This window comes from Alligator mississippiensis, chromosome 2 (assembly GCF_030867095.1).
Source record: "Alligator mississippiensis isolate rAllMis1 chromosome 2, rAllMis1, whole genome shotgun sequence".
Classification (NCBI taxonomy): domain Eukaryota; kingdom Metazoa; phylum Chordata; order Crocodylia; family Alligatoridae; genus Alligator; species Alligator mississippiensis.
Genome location: NC_081825.1, coordinates 231937467 through 231962497, shown reverse-complemented (window position 1 = coordinate 231962497; position 25031 = coordinate 231937467). Strand labels below are relative to the sequence as shown.

General features: G+C 45.3%; 1 protein-coding gene across 6 annotated transcripts in view; it reads left to right on the top strand.

Annotated features, from left to right (window-relative positions):
- The window catches only part of ACTN1 (actinin alpha 1), a 131767-nt gene that overhangs the window by 90287 nt on the left and 16449 nt on the right, over positions 1–25031 (top strand). For 4 of the 6 annotated variants that reach the window (XM_014602204.3, XM_006266441.4, XM_006266439.4 and 1 more), the window contains exons 7-14: positions 6346–6427; positions 8515–8600; positions 16124–16216; positions 17744–17974; positions 18647–18794; positions 19896–20046; positions 22717–22825; positions 24458–24598. In XM_014602204.3, the coding sequence (XP_014457690.1) occupies positions 6346–6427; positions 8515–8600; positions 16124–16216; positions 17744–17974; positions 18647–18794; positions 19896–20046; positions 22717–22825; positions 24458–24598 (1041 nt within the window). Of the gene's footprint in view, positions 1–6345; positions 6428–8514; positions 8601–9945; positions 10032–16123; positions 16217–17743; positions 17975–18646; positions 18795–19895; positions 20047–22716; positions 22826–24457; positions 24599–25031 lie in introns of all 6 variants that reach the window. The other 2 variants (XM_014602205.3, XM_059722898.1) reach the window with 1 other exon arrangement.

Sequence of the window (25031 nt, the reverse complement as noted above, 5' to 3'; positions counted from 1 at the left end):
CTGCAAAAGGCTGTTTTCAAACAACAGCATTAAATCTTGGTTTCTGTTATTAGATTGACATCCTCTCTATTTATGTGCACCTTTCTCTGATCTTCATGTCCTCTGACTTTCTTTTATTCATCACTCCTTTCCACTGTTTCCTGAGCTAAGGCTTTTCCTGATGTCACCACACTCTGTGTTGTTTTGCATTTGTTCTCAGCTCTGCAATCACAGCTTAATTTTGGGGTGTGTGTCTGTGTATGTGAGAGAGAGAGACAAGTGGGGAGGGGAGAGAGAGAGCATGTGTGTGCATGCCCACACTACCAGCAAATCCAAACCACAGGGATGTGCACTGTGTATGCCTCCTCTCTTAACATATAGACATCATTTGCACAAAGCCCTGCTGAGAGGTTTCACATAAAAGGCTTGGCTGCAATGTCAAATCCCCGAGTACGGTGTGTGCTAGTAAAAGGAGTTCCCTAGCTAATGGAGCTTCATTGCTTCCCTGTACAGCGTTAGCTCTGCTGACAACAGAACTCTTTGTGGATGTAGCTTGCATTGATGCTGGAGGTGTTGTCAGCATTGCTATGTCATGCAAGGGGAACTGGCCAAACGTTCTAGTATTTAGACCATGCCTAAAATGGTGCAAAGCTCAATAGTTTTGGAACTCAATTCAGTCTTAATAGGAGTGGATTTCAATAACACCCCCGTATCACAGCTTCTTATTTTGTTCCAAGGAGTTCTGGCCAGGGCTGCTGACCCAGCCAGGTCGATGGCAGAAGGCAAACTCTTGGGGTGAATTCCCCCAGCATGCAAGCCTCAGAAAGGGAGGTGGGGATTCCTTTTCTCACTCCAGCTGCAGACCACATCTTTGACCTTTTCATTCAGCCTGAAGACTGAGCAATGGCTAAGTTTCCTCCCTTTCCAGTATTGTAATCTGCATGCAAACTTGGCCAACGTAAGCTTCATATTGCCATATTGGATGTCTCCTAATATGTTTTCAGGCATTGTCATAACAAATAAAAATTGACCTAATTGGAACTCTTCCGGCTTCTCCAGCTCTGACAGACACGCCAAGTGCCCTGTCTCTGCGCTTCTATCTGCCACCCCCACCCCCATCCTTCCCTGATCGCTAGTTGATGGAAGAATGTTTTGTATTGGTGACACTGTAATAATTACCATGGCAACATCTTCTGATATGGGGACTTAGTGCTGACTGGAGGAGGAGGGGAGAGAGAGAGAGAGAGAGAGAGTGTGTGTGTGTGTGTAAGAGAGAGGAGTGGGAGTTGTGGGAAAATCTGACCTAGCTCTCTCCAGCTGGCAAAAGCAAATCACACACAAGCTAGGTTTTTATTCTGGCCAGATTTACCTACAATCATAGTTAAAATGGGTTAATATAATGATATCCTTAAACTATTAAATAGTTTTCCAATACTGTTGACCCAGAAGGATCCCTGGCAAAATGTTCCTCTCTTCTGGTTTCTCCGCTGTAGGCCAAGTGCAAAAGGACTTCCTCCTGATCCTGGAACTGCTGCTGATAAAATAAGCCCAGCCTACTCACTTCCATTAAGGCAGAGTAGACAACTCAGGTGTAGCCCAGAGCTGCACTCAGGCCCTCTGTCTTGGAAGAACCTGAGGGCAGTGCAGGGGAGGGGGTTGCGCTCAGGTCCGCTCTGAATGCCTCTTGAACCATCTGTGTCAGGAGCTGGCAATCTACAGCCAATGGCCTGAATTCAGCCCCCAAAGAGGTTGGCTCGAGGGCTGTGCAAAGCTTCGGGTGCTGATTCAATTCAAAGGAGATTCAACCCGATTCGGTGTCCGAATCTCTTGAATCCGAATTGAAGCAGGAGACCAATTAAAAGGTCCAAATCTGTTCAAAGTTCTCCAAACCAAGTCAGAAAGAATTTGGAGAGCGTTGGCAATTAGGGCAGTCCTTGCTGGCTGCAGCAGGGAGCTGGACTCGGACTCTGTGCTGGTAAGTAGGGGGCAGGCGAGGAGGGCCTGGGGGAGGTGGGAGGGGACCATTGGGGGACCCCTGCTTGGCCCCATCCCCTACCTGCTCCCCCAGCCCCCCTGATCGCCCCCCAACCCCCGCCCAGTCTCCCAGTCCCCCCCTCCCATGGTTGCCCAGCCCAGCTCCCAGCTCTTTAAAAAAAAAGCCGCCACTCACCAGCTGGTGCCAAGGGGGGGGGAATCCCACTGCCCCATGCTGAGTGAGGGGCTCTGTCACAAGCCCCCTGACCTCCACTTGCTCTCCCATCCCCCCCCACACCTGCCCCGCTTGCCCCAGCTCCTGGCCCTTTAAAAAAAAAAAAAAAAGAAAGTCCCAACTCACCGGCTGCTGCTGCAGCCTTAGGTCTTCTGGGGGCTCATGGCAGAGCCCCCCCCAACACAGCGTGGGGCAGTGGGGTGCAGTGGGGATTGCTGCCCCACCTGGCAGCAGCTGGTGAATCGGGGTTTGGGTTTTTTTAAAGGTCTGGGAGCTGGGGCATGCAGAGCAGCCATAGCGGGTCTGGGAGAGCTGGCAAGGGTTGGGGGGCTCGTGACAGAGCCCCCCCATGTGGTGTGGGGCTGTGAAGGGCAGCGGGGATCGCCCCCCTCGCTTGGCAGCAGCCAGTGCACACAGGCTTTTTTTAAAGAGCCGGGATCTGGGAGAGTGGGTAGGGCAGCCATTGAGAGCAGGTGAGGAATGGGGCCAACTCGGAGATTCAGCTGATTCGGCTGAGGCCAAATGTCCAAATCAGATTCAGCTGAATCGATTCAGGACAGTGATTCAAATCACCAAATCGAATCACTGTCCTCTGAATTGGCTGAATCCAAATCTGAAGCGAATACTAGCCACTTTGCACAGGCCTGGTTGGCTGTAGCCTGGGAAAGTCTAGCCCACCCCAGGGCAGCAGTGTGATCAAAAGGCATGCAGCTTCAGTGGAGTGTCTGCCCCCTCCTCAACACCTTCCTCCACAGCCCTCTCTGCTTCTGTCTTGTCCCTGTACATATCTTCACTGCAGAAGGACTGGTGTCTGCAGTGAAGGTAAGTGTACATAAAGACTTGTGGCCCACAGCAGCATCATGGGTCTTAAGCAGTCTGGTAGGAGATATACGCTCACCACTAGTCCAGTCAGCCCATAATGTATGCCTTGCCTATGTTCCTTTGAAGCAGCAAACAAAAGCAATGTATTATACCTTCTCTGGCTGGCTAGGAGACTACTTTCCATCCTGAAGGATTGTGACCTGACCTCAGAAACACTTCCTAGCATTACCTCTTGACTGAGCTAGACCTGGGCAGTCTACATGCATGTTGCCCAGGAAGTCACAAGACTCAGCAGCACATCTTCCACAGCAACATGTGTTACCATGAAAACATGTTACATGTCCTCTGCTCACTGCACTGGTTCCCAGCAGAATCTCCTGTTAGCTTTCTGGTCTTGTGTACCTGGAAAATTGTCTATAGCTCCAGGGTGAGGACCAGGATTGAGAGCTCTGTCTCTCTAGCACAGCAGAACTATCAACTGCAAAAGGTAAAGTTTGTTTGTGCAAGAGAGGGTGCTTTCCTGGGGCCAGTGCAAGCCTGTCGACTGAACTCCCACAGGCTTTAAGAACCACCTCAAACTTCATTGCTTTGCATTGCAAATGTGATGTGCACTTCAACCTTACCTTCACTAATATAAACATTACATGGCAGATAGATTGTTGTTATTTTAAATCCACCTGCAGTGGATTTCCCTTTGGAGAAATGAAGAGAAAGGAGGAGGAAAGAACTATATAACAGAGATTGGTCACAATGTGTAATGTAGCGCACAGTCAGCACAGTGATGGGCACAGTGTGATAACCTGAACAGATTGAAAGATAATGAAAGCCAGGTCTTCTGCATAACATCTCAGCTTCCTTCTAGGGCTCTGTGCTTTACAAAGCACATGGCATTGGGTTTTATATGGTGGGGTATGTGTGTGGAAAGAAGGGGCAGGGGGCAGAGATGTCTAACAGAAATACCCCTGTCTGCTGAGATGATCTTTAAAGTGTTGTACTAAAGTACTGTAAAGCCTGTATGACTTCCCTTCTGACCTTTGGTCCATCACCAGCAAAAAAATCCCACACTCAGCTCTTGCGTAGGAGAACAAGATGCTGGCATTTGACACAGCCCAGGGGTTGGCACCTGCTCAAAGCATTTCTGCTTCTAAGTAACATAGCCTGAATCCTAGCTCATCTCTAAGCTCAACTTTGCTGAACACTGGATAGCCTTCTTTCATCAGCTCCGTTCTTGGATGGACCACTTCAATCTTGCATCTTACGTAGAAAATATAAACCTACTGACCGATCAAAGTGATTGTACAGTTTCCTACACGTTTGGCCTTCCAGCACTTCCCCTGGGAACCCTTCCAGCTTGTAGACATTCCCTGTCAGGAAGCCGCTCCCAACTTTCAACTGAAAACTTCCTTTTAACTTGATTCTACTCCTCTTAGCTATATAACCCTTATACATGGTTTGACTTAATGCACTCACTCCTCTTTTTCCCAAAGGAGCATGCTTATCAGGATGTGCATTCAGATGGCTTTGTGCTGATGAGCAGAAGCAATACTAGGCTTTTCTGTTTTTTCAGGCACATAAAATGCCAAACTGTTCACGTTCAGTTATGATTGAGAAATGATACCGTTAATAGCATTGCTTGTACCATAGTACAAAATGCCATGGAGGGGATGAGCTAAGGTATGAGTTGGTGGGTGGGGTTTGGTATACTCCTTCATTTTAATGCAACAGCCTGGCTAATAAAATATGGTTAGAGATCAGAAGGCAATATTTTACAGTTAGGGTGGCCGAAATCTGGAACCAACTTCCCAGGGAAGTGGTCCTCGCCCCTACCTTGGGCAAATTCAAGAGGAGGTTGGATGATCACCTGTCTGGGGTCTTGTGAACCCAGCATTCATTCCTGCCTGTGGCAGGGGATCAGGCTAGATGATCTGTTCAGGTCCCTCCTGACCCTAGCTACCATGAAACTATGAAATGTAGGGCTTTCATTTTTCTCTCAAGCAATGAGTCTAGTGCCCTGTCTATACAAGGTGAGTAAATACACAAGCATGCTTACTAGTTGCAGCACCTCAGAGCTGAGCTCCTGATGAGCAGGTACAGCCTCAAATGTTTTCTTCCTGATATAGATAGGAACAAGACAGTTGTGGTGGAACTGGCACATACAGGCCTCATAACTCCAGCCTACGATGCGGTTCCTTCTGACTGGAAACTAATTAAAATCCCTCCCTTGTGTATCAGGGTGGAGCTCTGGATAGAGGCCTTAGGTATATAGAGATGCACCGATGTATGTTCACAGTTACAAGTGTCCTGTTCATGGTACAACAAAATAGCGCTGTTAGGCAGCGCTGAAGCACAGATGGCTTTCACAATGACCAGAGCAAGAGCCAGCAGTTTTATGCTGTCAGTACTCTGAGGTGGTTTCCTCACTTAAGCATAGACCTGCCTCCTTGAGAATAATGGGCAAAGTGCTTTCACACTTGGTTGAGAGGTGGTGGTGGAGGGAGGCTGAGTCTTGGTATATACTGCCGACTATATGTGCATTTCCCAGGTTAGTTAGAAGCCCAAGAGTGATGAAGGCAGGTGCAAGAAATCCCTAATACGTTTTGGGCAAGGAATGCTGAATGAAGGCACAGACTGCAGCTCTGTAATCCCCAGGCCAGATCTGGACCATAGGGCTTTTCACAAGCTGGATCTGAATGTGGCAGTGGTGGCCACGAGAGTTAACACAGCCATCACTCACCCCCCGCCCCCCAACTGTAACACAAACTGTAACACAGGCAGAGCTCTTTGCTCTAGATTTTGGTGACAGGCCACACAGCATGGCTTTGTGGGCCATAAGTTTGATACCCATGACCTAGCAGAACTAGGTAATGACCATTAGCAATAGGTATTTTCCCGTGTTTTGTCTCTTTAAATAGAGACTGGATATCATTTGAAAAACAAGTCTGTAGCTTGTGTATGGGCTTGAAGGAAAAGTTAGAGGGTATAGTTGTTGCAGGGTAGATGAGCACAATGGTGACTTCTGGCCCTGAAAGCTATAAATTCCACCCTATTTAGGATATTTTTTCATCTGTTTGCAACTTTAATTCCTAACCAATCAAGTACTAGATGGCATCTTAATCTTGTCACATAACTGAATCTGTAGACCATGTCTTTAAAATGAACCTAGTTATTTAACCTCTTAATAGGGTCTGCTCCAGCAGGGCTTTCATGTGTGTATTCTTGTCAGTAGACCAAGGTATCTGGACCACATCAAATTACCTTGCTTTCTGTTTTCCAAAGAAGTGTAGTATTCCTATTAAGGTGTTTTGAGGCTGACAATCTGACTCTTCTTTTCCTAGGATGATCCTCTTACTAACCTAAACACCGCCTTCGATGTGGCTGAGAAGTACCTGGATATCCCCAAGATGCTGGATGCAGAAGGTAAAGTAGAATTTACTTTTTTATCTTTGGTCTTCCCAAGATATTTCCTATTTCTTCTAGGTGGACTTGTATTGTACCAGATTTTTCTACCCTCTGACCACTCCCTTCCTCCCCACACACCAAACAAATCAAACAAATGTTACAACAGAAAAAATAATCACTTATTCTGCTTCTCTTTCTTTGTGCCCCACCAAGTCTGCTGCATAATGTTTAGCCCAGGGCTGATGCACTAGGCAGAAATGAGTAATTCCTGGATCTATTGGTTTGTTTGGGTTTTTTTTTTTGGAGGGAGTGTAGGTTGAATGGGTAGGGCTCCATTTTGGGTATCATACTAAATTCTGAATCAACAGCAGATCCAATGATATCTCTGTGTAATGCGTAACAATCCAAATAGCTGCTTCCCAAATATAACTGAGGTCTCATTTGCCTCAACAACGTGCTTGAGACACCAGTGCATTCTGTCTCTGGCCCATGGTGCCCTATTAATCAGATGAAACAAAGGGATTCAACTTGTGTCTGATCTAGTTTTCAATTTCCATGGTCCAGAGTTGTGGCTACAGGCATCCGCTTGTTCTTTAGACCAATTTGTCATTTCTGTTGTCAGAGTTCTGCATTATTACTGCTGCCTTGAGTTATAGTTTTCATTTTATTGCCATGAACTTAAAACTTACCTGAGACCTATGCTCCCTATCCCTTTCAAATCTAGACTTGGTATGTCCAAGAACAATAAAGTGTTGGATATCCAATGTCTGGTGCCACTTCTAGAAGTCATGTGCTGGACCCTTCTGGTGTAGTTGGTGACCTCCATCTACCAGATGCAGTTTTTGAGAATTAGAGAAGAACAAACTCAGTGAGATCAACTCTGCCAGTTTTCCCTTGTTTTCTCTGAGACTGTTCTATAAACAGATTCCTTCTCAACTGCTCAGCAATATGGGGCATGAGACTATGCTATTGACTGGTTCTGGAAACAAAGGGAAATCTACTTTTTTTCAGAAGTGCCTCTCACTGACAGTGTAACTGGTTCCTTGAAGGCATTGGGGCAAGAAGACCTTTTAGAGACATGTGGGGTCTCTGGCTTGGGGCTGCAACTCTAGAGCACAAACAATGGTTGACCGACCAGAAATTAATTTATAAGGTGACTGTTTTGCCCAAGTCCAGCTGGCTTGGAAAAGGGAGGCTACGTTCCAATCTTGCTTTGGGCAAGGAAGATGTAGAGAGTAGCAATGGCCTTTGTGAAATAGCACATCTCTGCGGTGGGGCAGATGTAACTAAAACTTGATTAATCAGCATTTAGGTAACCAACATTTTACTGGCACATTTTTTAGCACAGGTTGTCCCAACCCTAGTAACAAGTCTTGCTTCACACCCCTCATTTCCCATTGTGAGTGCGCCCCTCCGCCCCTCCGGAGAATCATGAATTCTAGCAAGTGTTTCCTCCTACTTTGCAGCTGTCACCTTAGAAATCCAGTAAATTACTGGGGTTAGGTTTAGGTCCCAGTAAAATTAACAAGAGACCAATAGTTTGGCCCATGCGGGGTTTCTCCCAGCAGCAATTCTCCCTGAAGGAATGGAACAAACCTGTAGCCTCACAGTGTGAATAACAGTCATCTGATCCTGAACTGCTCTCAGTAAAATCAGTGAGAGCTTTGTGTACATTTGACCCTTTTGAATTTTAAGCCATCCTCATGTCAGGGTAGGGTGATCAGGAATGAAGGAGCTGCTCCTTTTAAAAAAAAACACTTTAACACCGCAACAGCAGACTGCTCAGCTATGGCAGGTCCTTCAAGAGAGAAAGGAAACATTCCAGCACAAAACACACTGTGGTCCCACGAGCCCAGCCAGGGCCTGGCTTCCATGTCCTTTTGGGAGAAGTTTTGCTGGTGAGGGAAGGGTGCAGGGTAGACATCTGAGGCTGTCTACCTGAGGCAAACACAGGTCAGAAAGCCCTGCACAAGAGTGTGTGGAGACGGACTCTTCTGTAACTCCCTGCCCCTTATACCAGGCACCCTGGACAGTTCTGGTTCTCCCTGTCCCTTGCTGTCCTCTCATCAATCGATATGCATTTAACCTCAGGTTTTTTTTGACAGACATTGTTGGAACGGCCCGCCCTGACGAGAAGGCCATCATGACCTATGTTTCTAGCTTCTACCACGCCTTCTCAGGAGCCCAGAAGGTATCGCAGGATTCCAAGCTCCCTCCACACAGCGCACCTGGTCCTGTTGCTAATGTCCAAACCTTTTTTTCTTTCTCTTTCTCCTCTCTAGCTACGGGCATCTTTATTATTATTTTTTGGCAGAGTTGGCTGTTGGTTCAAAGTGGTGCTCCCGGTGTCAGAGATGGGAGGGAAAGGAGCTAGTAGGGTGCACTCATGCATTCAGAGATCAGTGAAACTGCTTCAGTGCACAGGGCCAAAGACCACACATTAATCCATTGGAACTGGGAGCTCTGGTATCAGGTTTGGAATACAAGACTCCTTTCCTAATGGCTGAGTAGCAGCTCTTGCCACCCCAACAAGCCTAGAGTTGGAAATCACATACAGACCTTCTACATGGTGCAGTACTCTTCCTAGGCTTGCTCTGCTGCCATTCACTGCTGTTCAGACACTAAAGTGCACCCCATCTGAGTTTGTCTGATGTTGATCTCCTGTTTTGGGAGGGTGTGGAGCTTGGCCTGGACAGTGTTTTTAAACTAGGTCTAAACTGTTGCAAAGATTTATCAGTTCTCTAACATGCATTTGCATAGGACAGGCTGTCATATAGCCTGAAGTCCTTTTTTATACCCTGAATACAAGCCAGATTCATCTAGGGTTTAAAGAATTGATTTGACCAACCCTCTGTTTCTGTGATTTCAGGAGCAGGAGGTACCATATTTTGAGTCTGAGATGTATGCTTTTCACCTCCTCTTCCCTTTCCCACCCCACACCCTGTGGTGGAGATTAGACAGATGTACCCTTGCTGGTTTTTGCTTAGTAATTATTTGCTATGATCACCTAAACAAAATCTTTGCAGGTGAGACCTTGTAAATGCTCTCACCAAAGCAAGCAAACTGTCAGTGCCAGAGGAGCATGCATGGCACACTGAATAAGAGTGGGAAGTAGACTTTGTGGGCAAGCAGCCTGATCTTTGCAGTATCTGACTTGAGTACACCCCCCGCCCCCCCCACACACCCACCCACAGATACTTAAAACATTCAAGCCACAAATAAATCCTACCCAGTCACAGCTAGGACAAGCCTACTGACTAGAGGGTGTGAAAACATGTAGCCCAGATAGTTAGCTAGGAGCAAAAGCTGGATATTAGGAGGAAGAAGGGAGTGCCGCTTTGAACTACAGAGCCAACCCTGCTAATCACGTTCTGATCCGAATTCCCAGCTCTCCGCATGGAAATCTGTTTGGCCTGTCCTGCAATGCATGATGGGAAGTTTTCTCCCCCTCTCTCACACCACCCATGACTGTTTTATTTTATTCTATGTGCTGCTTCTTACTTTATCCTTTCAACCTCTTTTCCTTCTTTGCACAGATATTATAGGCACGCTAAGGCCGGATGAGAAGGCCATTATGACCTATGTTTCATGTTACTACCACGCCTTCTCAGGTGCGCAGAAGGTGAGACTTTATCCCTAAAAAACACCCTCCTTCTTCTCTCCCCTGACTCCCAACAATTCACCCTCCACTAAGAAATGGTTCAAACCTTCAGTCCATTGAATAATAATAGAGGCACTGAGTAGTCTGCCTGTACTATGTCCAGAATTTATGATCCTTAACCCTACTGAAGAAGTTATATGACCAAACCATAGATTCAGAAAATGTTCTTTAAATGAACATGGCCTCTTTCCTCTCAGCCTCTCCCAAGTCCATACCCATGTGGTGAATACAAGATTCCTGCTCAGTGTGGGCACACCCTCAGTGACAGTGTTAACATAAAAGAGAAGGACCTGTGTCACAGCAGATTCAGTATTCACCCAATGACTAATGTCCTTTGGGCATCATCTTTCCTGAATGATGTATATCCCAAGCACCTTGACTGAGTTGGCTTAAATCCTGCCTCACCAAATATAATCCTATTCTGATGCTGGTTCAAATGGGACCCCAGATGGACTCATTCTACAGCTGCTATCTGTTTCTTTACACTGCGCTCCTACTGGGGCAGTGGCCATTTACAGCTAAGCACCAGTTATACATGAGCTGACCAGACGGGTGTCCCATAATCTCCTATTCAGGGACTGTGCTCCACCCATAGGGTTCATTTGTATCTAGGCTTTGACCATTTTAGCTTCCTCACTTGCCCATCTCTTCTTCCCTTGCTTCTCTCCCTTTCATTCATCCCTTCCCACTCATTCTCCCTCATTTCCCAAGCAGCATGCACTTACCCTCCTTCGCCTTGCTTTTTCATCTTCTGCATTGCTCTCTCTGCTCCCTCTTACTTTCCATCTCAAACAGTTGCTTCTGGGCTACTCAGTCTCAGTGGAGCTCCGTAACCAGCTCAGAAAACCTTCCCTCTCTTTCTGCAAGTCTCCCAATATATTAATTTTCTAGTGGTCTCCTGCTATAAGGAAAAAAGATCCATCCTTTCTTCCTGTCACCCACCCACCAAGAATTGTTCAAAGCAGATGTGTGTAATTTCCCAAAGACGGGGGTGAGGAGGCACTATGGGAGTGTGGGTCCAATGGATCCAAAGACTGAGACATGGATCCATCTCCAGTTACAGTGGTACAGACAGGCCATAGATTTTCTCATACCTTTTTCTATTAATGAGACACAGCCCACATTTTGCCCAACTGCGGGCCCAATTGGCAGCTCACTAAAATCCTGAAGACTATGTCTAATTGGTACAAAATAGTGGTTGACAGTAGCTAGCATTACTTGTAATACCACAAGTCAACCCTTGGGCAGTAGGTTCCATCATGCTGCCCTTTATTGTGAACCACACAGGCTCTGCTCAGGTTGAGTTGTGTTTGACCTGTATTTTTGCCCTGTTTTTTTGTATGCGAGGTGAAGCTCTCTAGTTCCCAGCTAGTCAAATAGGTGAATACTTATTTGACAAACAGGGATCTGGCAGTGGTGTTTTTCCATGAGGATGCTGGCTAGTAAATCATTAGAAACTCCTTCACAGTGGGCTAAGTGCAATAGAAGCCAGCTGATTATGATAAGGATTATAATCCAAAAGTCTATGCCAGTCTAGTGACAAGCCCCAGTACTTACCAGTTGACACGTGCAGTTCTTCAGGCTAAACTGACAGCAAACTACTGGGGAGGAAGTGTGAAAGAACTGCTTAGGTTTCTAGTATTGCTAAAGGAGCTGGTCTGTCATTCTTGCATTCTGTTCTGCTCCCAGACCACATCATCCTATGAAAATGCACTGTGCAGATCCTGTACCTTTGTTAGCAATTAGTGCTGGAACCAGGCTTGCTAAAAACAGCATTTTCTTCTGCCCTGGTGTCTAACCCAAGGATGTGGGGCAAGAATTGGAGACTTGGTTCCCTAGCTGCTAAGGCTTCATTTTTATGTAGTCTTAACTGGTTTAGCAGGAGGATTAAAAAAAAAAGATTGCATTGTCAAGAGGCCTGATGGCCAGCAACTTTCCCATGACCTAGCCTATCTCCTTTTCAGAGCTCTTTCTCAGTGCTAGTCCTACATTATCCAGCTGTTGAATGACATAGATTCAAAATCCAAGGGTTGTGTAAAGCAACTTCTAAGCATGAATCTCAACCTAGGGCCAGGATCACAGAGGGTCTCTCTAATCACTGCCATCTCATACTTGATTGCGTGACTTACTATGATGTCACTCCATTTTTCATTCAGATTTTTCATTACTGCCATCAGCCCTGAAGGGGAGGTCTCATGATCAGCTTTTCGCTTCTTTAATTCTCTTGTACTGAGTCTTTAAAGGTACAGGGTACCCAGCCTGACATGACTTGTGTGTGGATGGCTGCTTTTCCTTTATATGATTTTTATATATGTGTATACTTGCTTTGATTGGTTTGCTTGTTTTCTAACTGCTTCTAACTTTCACAACACTAAACTGCATGGTTGTTTAGTCCTGGTTGGGTTTACAGCATTGAAAATTTGATTTCTGCCATGAAAGTTTCTAACTAACTTATCAATGTTTTATAAAAAGTTTGTTTTGTATGCAGTGTTCTGAGATGCTCTCAGGTACACATATTAGTTGTAGACAGACGTCCATGTTGCAAAAACCATTACAGCGATAGGCTACTTTCCTGGTATTCTTAGCAGGGAAGTCTAGGGTTGAATGGGCCACATGACTTCATTTTCATTCTTATGTAAAAGGATGGCTCTTCAAGGGGAAGGTTGGGACTCATGGACAAGACAACATCGGCAATGTTTTCAGTGCCACGGCTTTACGTGTTGAGTAGCTAGAGTCTCCAAGACATCAGCTGAGAACTGTTCAGAAGCACCAATATGCCCCTAACCATTCCTTCAGTAAGGGAAAGTGGGATAGGGCCATCGTGACCGTACATAGGCTATGTCTACATTTGACTCTTTTCCTTAATATATTCCACTACTGCTACCCACAATACTGTGCCCTAGCAGTAGCAATAGAGGGAGCACTAGCAGAGACCACAAGGCAACAACTAGGATATGGCCACCTAATCCTGCTCAGAGCAGGTCAGCCTAACACATTTGCAGCTTTTGTGGCTACACAGCCTCTCCTACCGTACCGCTCCTACCATTGTTTGCAGCAGCAGACTGTTCTAGAGCAGCAGTTCCCAAGTTTTTTTGGACCACTGTAACTCTGTCATCCCTCAAAATGTCTCACAGGGCACCCACGTTTCTCTTATCATCAAATTTGTAATTGAAAATACCAAAAAAATGGGGTTGTCACTTAGTGGAGCTCTTCACAGGACTCAATGCAGACCACTTTACCACAGCCACAATTTGGGAACTCCTGTTTTAGAGAGTAGTCGGGGGAGACAGAGCTAGAAAGAAGCACAATTGTTTGGTAAGAAGGTAGACTGCCTTCTAAAAAATCTAATTGTCAGCAGTTGGGATTTTACAGATAACTCCCTGGTTGCTGATATTCTGAAGGGTTTTGTTTTTGAACCACTATACAGCACCCACTCCCCCACCAAACCTGGGGGCTGTAGGAAGAGTATCCTCACATACATGTAAACATCCCTGTGAATCCCTGTTGCTCAGCTGGCTGCTGCTTACAGCCATGTTACAGTGAGCAGGGAGAGTGAATGAAAAAGAAAAAAAGCCTAGCTCTGCATCTTGTAAGGTATAGAATGAACCTTTATCTTGATCCCACGCTCCCAGTCATATAGAATTATAGAAAAACAGGGCTGAGGTCATCTAGCACTTAGTCTATTTAATGTAAAAGGACCCTTTAGATCAGATTCTCCACCAGGGTACCATAAGCTTCTTTTTAAGGGTGCTCCTTGGTGATGAACAAACTTAATTCACAAGATAAACCCAGAGATTTGAAATAGGAATCCATAGTGTTAAAAACATTCTGACCTGCTATGGTCTTCTGAGTTCTTTGCACCAGAAGATTTGCTCTGTTATTTTTCTGAGCCAAAAATGAGTCAAAACTAAGAGCTGGCATTTTCTGATGAGTGTCTCAAGTATAAAAAGATTGAGAACCTCTGCTCTAAATGGTGTACATGGCCCTTGGGAACTCACTGAGAGGAAATTAAAATCAAAGCATGTACAAGCTTTCTGAAATGGACAATTATCCTGAGCACTTTTGTTGAAACTCTTACAGTCAAACTTTCCCCTTTTGAAGCTCACACTCTCATTCTTTTATTAAAATAGCTAATTTTTGCATACCAGCAAGCTGGCCCATTTTAGCATTCATTTTTAAAGTCTCCTACCAGTGACTAAGATCCCCAGTTCCTCTGGGACTGAAGGAATTGTACGTCATTGTGGAGCTTATGATATTACTGCTATTCTTGCTGCTTCATATCAACCACAATACTCAGAGCACTGGCTTCAGAGTCTGAATAAACAAATAACGGAAGGCCTTTTAAAAATAGATGGCAGTTTAAACTTGCCAGTTATAAGCTCATTAAATAGAGGACTGCATACAGCTCCAGTCGTGCACACAGCTGCTTCTAGGGTCAGTCCTATTTGCAGACCCAGAGTGGTGTGTAACCTGAAGAACAGGGCTGCTATAGAGACAGCGTGTGCATCCACTTCTTTTATTGCTATAGCAGCACTGATCTTCTTTTGGCTCTGCAAGTGACTGAAGCAACCACCTTCATGGAGAATCCTATCTCTGCTTCCTTGTCCACCTGGATGATACTTGTTCTGAGATAGGAGGCTGGTGGCAATATCTTCAGGTCTTCAATGAGTAGACAAGGACAGAGGCCTGCAAGTGCTCTGCTATCTGGGACAAAAATAAATCAGCCATTCAAGTTATCTATATAGCAGATATCTTACCTGTGGCTCTTTCCAACCCCAGAGAGGGATGTATGCTGTAAGGCAGGGCTTCCCAACCTTTTCTTCAGCATGATCCTATTTAAACATTGGAAAATGTTGTGACCCCAAAATGATGCAAACAAGATCAGCAAGTCATAAATATGGCATTACAATGTGTATGGTCTTTGTATTTTTCATTTAAAACATTTAAAATTATTTAAACTTCTTTTTAAATTAAAAAAACAACATTGAGGGCAAAGTCTAAAAAAGCCATTACATGCATTTAGTTGACATTTATTTAAATTGCTTTAACTGTGGGTTATATTTGCAGTGCTGCCATACCATTACACAACCCTAGATGTCACAGTTGAGCATCTTTGCAACCCCATTTTTTAGTTGCAACCCCAAGATTGGGAACCACTGCTCTAAAGACAAAGACTTCTGTCTGTTTCATGTATCAAATATGTAGGTGCCCATGCTGTTTATGACAGTATAGCACTCTGGGGCCTTGTCTATACCACAGTAGTGCCAGGTTCCAGTGAGGACCGGCTGAGCATACCCTGCCTATTTGAGTCCACACACCCTCCAAACAGAAGCAAGCCAGTGAGGCTGCTCCTGGCTTATCCTCAGCTTCAGCTCTCAAGACAGGTAAGCTAGAAGATAGTTGTTTGAAGCAGAAATGAAGGTGAGGAAAAAGAAACTACTTAGATATATAAAACTTTCTCGTAGAGACTAGCTAAAAATTTATCCAGAGTCCAGTGTATGGATTAACTGTAATTAGGCAGCACTTTTTGTAGAGATAAAAGCATTTAAGAAAGTCTTACATTTGACACCTGCCACAGTTGTGCCCAGGGATCAGAACCCAATTATTAAACTTGTAGCTTTGAGCATCTATGTTGTGAAGGGAAGACATGTCTGAATGACAGCTGCTTTGTACTTTTTGTAAAGGGAGAATCAGTGTCCCTTCAATAAGTAATGAGTGGTTGGGCCACCTCAGAGATACCTATGGGAATAATTCCAGAGCAGATATGGATAGCCTGAGAGTCTGAGGACTAACACAGTGAGGTTGCTGGATCAGTTGAGCATTAGGCAGTGCAGAGAGGTACTTATTTGAAGTGGAAAAAATCTGTTATAATAGAAAGTCAAATGGATCAGTAAGTTTCCAAGACACACTGTTGGACCAGAGATGAGCTGCTAGAGTCAGGGATGGAAGACAGAACCCTTTCCCACAGGTATGTAGGAAGCTAAAACACAACATTTGGTTAATAGGGTCTTTAACACTTCTTTTCTTCCTCTGGTTCTTCTCCTCTTTGACAGGCGGAGACAGCAGCAAATCGTATCTGCAAAGTGCTGGCAGTCAATCAAGAGAATGAACAGCTCATGGAAGACTATGAAAAACTGGCCAGCGATGTAAGTATCCATAGTGCTGTCAATTCCTGAACAGTGTATGCAGAGAAGAATTTAATTTAAACCCAGGATCCGGTGTCTAATACTGTGGAAGAAGGGTCATTTGACCTGTGGGCCACATCTGACCCAGAGCTAGGAGGCTTCGGCAGCATTTGGCAGTGGGTGACTTTACACGTGCCATGCCACAACTGGGCAGTGAGGAGAAGAGGCAGTGGTGTCCTAGTGTTGGCCTGTCTCAGACCTGATTTGGGTCATTTCGGCCCACTGACAGAAAAATGTTGCCAACTACTGCTTTAGAATATTAATATTCCATGTTTTAGAAAGTAATTTTTCTTCCAGTCAGGAAAAATGAAAGACTCTGAGTTAAAGCCAATGGCAAATGTAATCTTTTATCTTGATGGTAATCTGCAACAGAATAGGCAGCAGACTGCAAATTTTAATAAAAGAAATCACTGTATCACAAAAATTAATGAGTTCTCTCTAAGGTGTCACTGCCTTCTGCCAAAAATTACAGGAAAAAGCAAGCCATTTTTAAGATATGCTGTGCAGGATTGTATGACTTATAGCATCAGTCTTACAAACGGTATCTCAAAGAAGTTACAGGGATAGTCAAGAGAGGAAATAAACATTCACTAATAGGTGGAATGAGTGAGTCGGTCAGATACAAGTGGGGAGGCTGTTCCAGATAACAGGAACTGCCAGAGGAAGGCTTACACATTAACAGTGTTGAGACTACAGAAATGATCATACCCATGACCAGAAAACATCAGTAGTAGATGAGTGGGGATGGTAGACTGAAGAGCAGGGGGCCAGATAAAGCTGATTGGAGCAAGACAACAAAAGACCTGGAGTACAAGGAGGGAGATTTTAAAACCGATGTTGAATTGAAATCAGAATGGATAGAGTTGTTTTGGGAATGTATGTCATCATGTCCTGCTTCTTGGTGCTTACACAAGGCAGGGTATTCTGCTTACAGTGCCCCTTCTGCTAGCTCCCTGTTAAGGAGCTGTTGATAAATGCAGACTGTTCTCTGAGACATGCTGACTTCCAGCAAGGTAACATGAAAAAATAGAATTGGAAGTCAGAACTTCATTTGTGTGAGATTAAGCATTTTGAGTCGGGAAAGGCAAATGAATTACAGCACAGTAAAGGGAGCTAATATTCCCTGGTCAGGCTTACAGTGTCCTTAAATCATACCACACGCAGTTTGAAAACAGTTTGGTCTTGACACTACAGAACCAAACCATGAGTTAAGTGCATATAGAGGATTACAGTATTGTAACTATGTTCCTCAATATCAATGTATATACAGTGTAGACACCATAATGCTACTTCAACTGGTTGGCAGTCATTGCTTGAAATTCTCTGCCTTTGGCAGAACCCTGCTGGCAACAACCAGTTTCCAACTTAAAGCAGATGGACCTTGTTAAATTTAGAGAACACGTAATTTTAACAAAATCTAAATTTGGGCTTAATCTTAAGTCATTTGAAGCTCTTCTGGCTTCCCCTTCTCACCTTTGATATTGGTAGCTGCTGGAATGGATCCGTCGCACTATCCCTTGGCTGGAGAACAGGGCACCAGAAAATACCATGCAAGCCATGCAACAGAAACTGGAGGATTTCCGGGACTACCGCCGCCTGCACAAACCCCCCAAGGTCCAAGAGAAGTGCCAGCTCGAGATCAATTTCAACACCTTGCAGACCAAGCTGCGGCTTAGCAATAGGCCAGCATTCATGCCATCAGAGGGGAAAATGGTCTCGGTGAGTCTGATGTACTGAGAGCGTGAGGCCTCTGCCTTCCATTCCTAACCAACATTGACTTCTTTGAGCCCCAGGGCTGGGCAAAGTGTGACCATCTTCAGTGTAAACTACTAGTTCCTGTATGCACTACGCTGCAGGACATAGCTCTCTGAGACCTGTCATCCTCACAGATTATTCCTCTATAATGAAGTGGGAGCAGTTGCTCCCTGCTCAAATTATACAGATAAGCTGTCCCCCTCAGGCTCCTGGCAAATGTGAGTGGGTGAAGTTTGAGTGCCCCTGCTTTGAGCCTACAAAGTAATTTTTTATTGATGTTCCATTTGAAGGACTGACCAAGAGGTGGGGGGTGGGGCGTGGTAGAGACAGCCTCCTGCTATACTTCATTGTATTCCTAGATACCTTAATACAGATGCAGTGGTTCACCTCTCTTGAGTTCCATGCTTCTGCTCTATCCTGACCTGCCACATCAGGCCTATCAAATCACTGGCCCTCTCCAAATCTACATTTCACAACTTCTGGAGCCAAACTTAGGTTTCCTGTTGCTACACAACAATGAATGGAAATCTATGGCCATCTTGGCTGAATGCTCAGAGCATGATGCTGAAGAACCTTTCGCATCTTCTGAACCAGTCCCTTTCCCCTCACGCTGCTGTAACTTCTTCGTCACTGTAGGATATAAACAACGCATGGGCAGGCCTAGAGCAGGCTGAGAAAGGCTATGAGGAGTGGCTTTTGAATGAGATCCGAAGGCTAGAGAGGCTGGACCACCTGGCTGAGAAGTTCCGGCAGAAAGCTTCTATTCACGAGTCCTGGACGGATGGTAATGCCAATCTTAATACTTCCCATTGCCTCTGAAAACACAGTCACCTATCTGAGGGCAGAGAGAGAGAGAGATTTCACAAGGGGTTATAGTATTAGCCCTTCACATCAAGAGACCTGGGTGCTGTTGGTTATTTTATTGTTAAATCTCAAATTAAAAAAAAATATCTTGGTGTCCATTCCACAATATGGTTTGGCACAATTGGCAGTCACTAAACTGGACAGATCCAGAGGAGCAGAGGTAGAAGAGGGCGGTTTGTGAAAATGGAGTGAGATTGGCAGAGTCAGAGGAAGGAAATTTTATCACTGCAGCCAACACTGTAGCCTGGCTCAAACCAATGATGTCTGTTCATCATTTGCACCTCTGCAAGCACCAAATCCACTGATCTTTATAAGAGGAAAAAATAATATCAGATATTAATACTGAGAGGATATACAAGTCTAAAGAAATAATAGTAACTTATAAAACAGGGGCATTAGAGGAATATATGCAAGAATTAGAACCCCATTCTTCCTAGGCCCTGTACAACCAAATAACACAGACACTCAGAATGGCCACCATTTTAAGAACAAGAGTGTCAGTGCATCTGTATCTTCTGAGCTGGGGAACTACTGGCTGGCCTCTGGCAAATACCAACCTTTGGTATGATGCCTGAAAGACACCATTGTGAACTTGCCTGTTTCACTATCCTTCCAGGAATTCTGTGGTCACATGGGTTACTGTTACAGTCCATAAAGTATATGGTCTCTAAGCACAACATATTGCCCATTCTGACTGTTGCCTCATGCACTGCTTGCCTTTTCTGGATCCATGCTGGAAATCTGAGTCTGGAGGCCTGCGAGCCTGACCGTGCTGGATTGAGCTGAGCAGTGTGCCTTTAATGTTTATGGCTTACCACCCAGGAGTGGTGGTTTGAGACTGAGAAGTGTGGATCTGCAGACTTGTGTGTCTTGCTTGCAGCATGCTAGAAGAGCTGTGTTTGACATGGTGGTGGGTGCCTCATGGGAAGGCAAGCCTGTCTGCCTTGGCATGGAGTAGGGATGCAAACTGATTTGCTATAGGTCCCTCTTTCATTTCTCTGTTCTTTGGCTCCCTCTCTAGGCAAAGAGGCAATGCTGCAGCAGAAGGACTATGAAACAGCTACTCTGTCAGAGATCAAGGCCCTGCTTAAGAAACACGAGGCCTTTGAGAGCGACCTGGCTGCTCACCAGGACCGCGTGGAGCAGATTGCTGCCATTGCACAAGAACTCAAGTACGACAGCCTTCTGGCACCTGGTCTTTCCTCTGGGCTAGCATGGGGAACTGTGGAGATTAATCAGCTTTGCTGTCCTGCCCAGCAATATCATAAACTGTCCCTGTTCAACATGTAGGAATATAGGACAGCCCCAGCGCTGCTAGAGGGGGAGGGCACTGTTCTCCAGTAGGCAGGCGCAGAAGAAGTGCAGACAGGGATACTGACTTACCAGATGATGAACTGTGGGCGGGTAGGATAACGTGCATGATTCTGAGATTGAGGTGGATGGAAATTCTGTCTCATTGTTCGGCCTTGCCCTCTTCCACCCTTGTGGGGTTTGAGAGCTGCTGCAGTTTTTCAGGGTGAGGAATAATAGTATATCTCTTATTACCATATTTTTTTGCATACATGCCCTAAAATAAGATACAGGCCTTGTTTTGAAAGGCAAAATGAAGAAAAAAACGTCGTTCCATGTAGTAAGTAATGGAGTAGCAGCAGCTAGTACCCAAGCCTGCTTATTGTTCTGTTCCCTGTGGATTGCTTGAGTTAGTTTTGCCCAGCAGAAGCTTAAGCATCAGAAACTGCTATTACCATATTTCCTCACTTATAACGCACACTCCAATTTCTAGCAGCTGTTTTTGGGCGGAGAGGGGGAGAAGGTTGTATGTTGTATGCAAAAGAATACAGTAGTTTAACAGCAGCACCCCAGAGGCCAACCTGGAATCCTTCTCTCTCCTTTTCACATATCAAACCCTGGTTAGTCTGCCAGGGAGGGAAGAGTGATTCATTGATCGCAGGTTGGTATGAGGTGATCTCTTTGATTTCATGCAGTAGCAGTTCTGTAAGGCCCCAGGCTTCCAGGAGCCCTGCACCAATCAGCTGGCCTGGCAGGTTGAACACACTCCACTTCCCTGTCTGACCTAACAGAAGCTGAATTCCCTTCCTGCCTTCCCCTGCTGTTTCCTTGAAAAACTTCATTTCATTTCAGCTCTATTTCCTAGTGGGGGTGGCATGGGGGTTACAAGGAAAAATGAAGCCTCCTGGAAAGGGGAGGCTGGGGCATGTGAAAGCTGCAGTTTGTAGGCAGGCAAGAGGTGGCCAGTGTGGTTTGAGAAGGGAACTGGCTGAGGCCCTGTATGTTACTTGGCAAGGGGCTCTGCACAACTTGGTCCTGCCTCCAGGTTCTCATTATTAAAGAATAAAACCTTCAATTCAAGCCCCAGAGCTAAGCTAACACCAATGCTATTCAGGCTGGGGGAGAGGAGGGGGAGTGTATTTCTTTACAAAATCAGGGTTGTTGACTCACTCTTTCACCAGCACAGATTTGAAAATTTGCTCCCGTGTCCACTGCAGGAGTTTACCTGGGGATGAAGTGGCAGGGGGTGTCAAAGCAGTTCTTGGTCTCAGAGAGCAGAGATTAAAACTAAAGCAGACTGAGCCTGTGTGTTAGCCAAGCAGCCAGTGGTAAAATCCCTGCCAGGAGTGGGAAAGATTGGAGAAGCCTGGCTCTGGGCTCGAATAAAGTACCACACCTCAGAACATGTGAAAGGTGTGAGGGAACGGCAAGCTCAGTGCCTGTCTCAAAGGCCACCCTCGGAGCTGGAGACTGGCTGCTTTGTTAGCATTCTCAACAAAGAGGCCAAATGCTGAATAAGCTGTGTGCTGCACTCCCCTCTTTCCTAGAGGTGTTCTGATGCGTCCTGTATGAAACATTGTTTGGGGGCTCTGGAGCAAGTCAGCACTGCTGCTGTCAGTGCAGGGCTTATTTAGGGAAACTGGAGGGTTTCACTCTCCAGGACTAACTGCCCAGCCCCTTTACATGTATAGTTGGTCATCAAATCAGTTATTCCAATATTCCAAGGATGCTCAGCTGTGTGACCTCCCTCTTTCCCCAGAGGATTCCTAGACAGGCTTTCACCTTCTTGCATGGAGGTCTTTTTCTCTCCTGCTATATGCAGAAGCAAAAGAACTAAGTGGTGCAAGATCCTGATCCACAACATATCTGCATGTATCTTCTCTACCTCCTTGCTCTTAGTGGATGCTGTCTTTGAGTGCCATGCTCTGGTCATTACAGGCAATGCAGGTGGCACCGTGCATTAGCCCATACTTTATATTTTGGGTCATTTTAAATATGTTAACATCCTGTGCACATCTGCTGTTCCTCCTTGCCCAGAGGGTGCTTTGCACACCCTGCATCTATTAGAATGAGTCTATGCTTATTTTTAATGTTTAATGAAGACTTTTTCTGCCCCCCCACTCCACATATAAAGATGCAGGTCTGTAGCCAGCCTGATATCCTCTAATGGAGTTAATGAGGTATGCCTTCAAACTCAGAAACTTCCAGCTTACAGTTCAGATGGAAGTCTGCTTTTCTTTCCCAGGATACTTGCACAACTCTGCTCACTGGGAAGCCTTCCCCACTAATTGATAATAGATCACAGAGAAACAATGTATTTAGGTTATTTTTTTACTTTAGAATCTCTGTGTTGCACTCTTCTGAGATTGATACACAGTATCATTGTGCAGCAACTCTGGAACTGGACACCACTGGTCCCCCAAAGATTCTCCCTTATAGGACTTGGGACATTTTGTCTGCTTTCACACCTCCCTCTAGGTTGATAGGGAGCTCTTGACGGATTGCTTCTCTGGGTGTCTGCTTACTTTTCTCTTTCCTTTTTCTTTTGTTAGTGAGCTGGATTATTACGACTCCCCAAGTGTCAACGCCCGGTGCCAGAAGATATGTGACCAGTGGGATAATCTGGGTGCCTTAACCCAGAAACGTAGAGAAGCCTTAGAGGTAAGATGCGTTCACTGAAGTTAAACTTGAGAGTCTAGAGCAGTGGTTCTCACCCTTTTTTGTACCAGGACCCATTTGTAAACATCAATGGCCAGTGCCCCTCACTCCTGACCTGCTGCCCCCCACCCCAGGCCCCAGCCCCGCAGTGTGTGGGGCAAGGGGTGGGTATATAGGGCATAGGGGGCCCCAAACAGCCGCTTGCAAGCTGGAACTCTGCCAGCCTGCAAGGAAAAATGACAATCCATCTCCTTTAAAGGAGAATAAATGTTTAATGTTTGTTGATCCAATTTTAAAGTTTGTTTGTGGCCCTTTCATATAGTCTTATGACCCATAGGTTGAGAAACGTGGGTCTAGAGGAAACCTGCATTACTGCTGCCCCTGCTGGGCTTGTTCGGTTGATACAGGAGCCTTTCAGCACTTTAAAGTATTATGCTAATTTGGTAATCAAACAGTTATCCCACTTCCTGTTTATAAGGATTCTCTTCTCTGTGGGTCACTGCTTTCCCGAGATTCTTCTCCGGCTAGCTGTCAAACTGAAACCTAGATTACGTCTAGATGCAAACCACCTGCCAGCTGCATGTTTCTGAAGTACTAAAACATACAGATCATGGCCCATTGCAATCCTGGCTGAAGAATCTCATAATCTTAGTGCAGGTCCAATAACAGTGCACAAGGGGATGTCACATGGGCTTTGGGCTTACACCATCTAGGAGAAGTAAGAGTTGAATGGTTTTGTGAAGGTTTACCAGTGTTTGCTTCCTTCCCCTGTGGGAGAAGACTGAGCATGTGGATCTAATGCATCCCTTGGAACAGGACATCATCACTGCCATTCATAGCCATTACTCCAAAAGGAGATGGGAACCCTATAGCTCCTTTATGATTTGTCCTGGAGATTACTAGACCAACTAGTAGAGCATACATTTTGGACCTTCTGTTGTTCCTCCTTACGAGGAACTTGGAAGTTGAGGGGCATGATGTACACAGACAATTTTCTTCCCTCTTTCTCTCTCAAAACATTTGCTGCCACTTGGACATAGCTGACTTGGAGATAACTTCCAAGGCTCCTCTGTGCCATAAATACAGCCATAGCCTTCATTCTTAGCATGGATTCCTAACCAGCTGCAACATGTAGTGACTTTCATCCTCAGGTATCCAATCCATTTCCAAAGCTGGAGTGTCCATATTAGTTAACTCGTACTGTATTTCTATATTTCATATATCTGAGGCCAGTAATACCATTAAGTGTGGGACCTCAGCTTTGCATAAGCCTTTACATTCTCGTTACATCTTGTAACTGATTTGTTTGAAAAAACATCATTTTCTTAAATAGTGGCACCAGAGAAAAAGGAAAAGATCGTCCCTTCTGTAAGGTCATCATAACCATAAAATAGAATGCTGTGGTTCATGGAGTTGACTTAAATATTTTTAATTTGCATGTACTTAAGTTGGTCTTTCCAGTACTCTGCCTAATTGCAGGAACACATTTAATAGTAACATCCTTCTGAGAACACAGTGGGGAACAGGCAACAGTCAGTGTAGCGGAGGAAGTCTCTGCTTCAGCAAGCAGCAGAGTGTATTGTTTGGTGACTTTTCTCTAACCCCTTTTTTGTGTATTGTGGGGGGAATTCCCAGAGGACAGAAAAGCTGCTGGAAACAATTGATCAGTTGTACCTGGAATATGCCAAACGAGCCGCCCCATTCAATAACTGGATGGAGGGGGCCATGGAAGATCTGCAGGACACCTTCATTGTTCACACCATAGAGGAGATCCAGGTATGTGCTAATCTTTCCCTAGAGATGCACTGTGGTGCACACAGATCAGGGTTCACTCTGTCTCAGGCTATGGATGGTACAGTTGTTTTTCCCAGGGTGAATGTTATGGTGCTGCTTCTTCTTCCTAATGAACTTTAGCCAAAAATGAACCTTTCCTCCCACTCCCCTTCAGAAAAGGTGGGTGCAAGCAAATATGTGCCAAGACATTATGGGGGACACAAGGACCTGAATATGGATTTTTAGGACAAGGGAATTGCTTTTAGAAGATTGAGAGTTAAGAGGATAACAAATTATCGTCCTAATGAGCAAGGCTGCTCTCAGGTTCTGCATGTCACAGCCATAGTCCCAGAATTCCCCCTGGCCCAGCTCCTCCAGCCCTTGTGTCTCTGATATGATGTGTTGGAACTGCTCTGGTCCTGCTGTTGGATGCAGC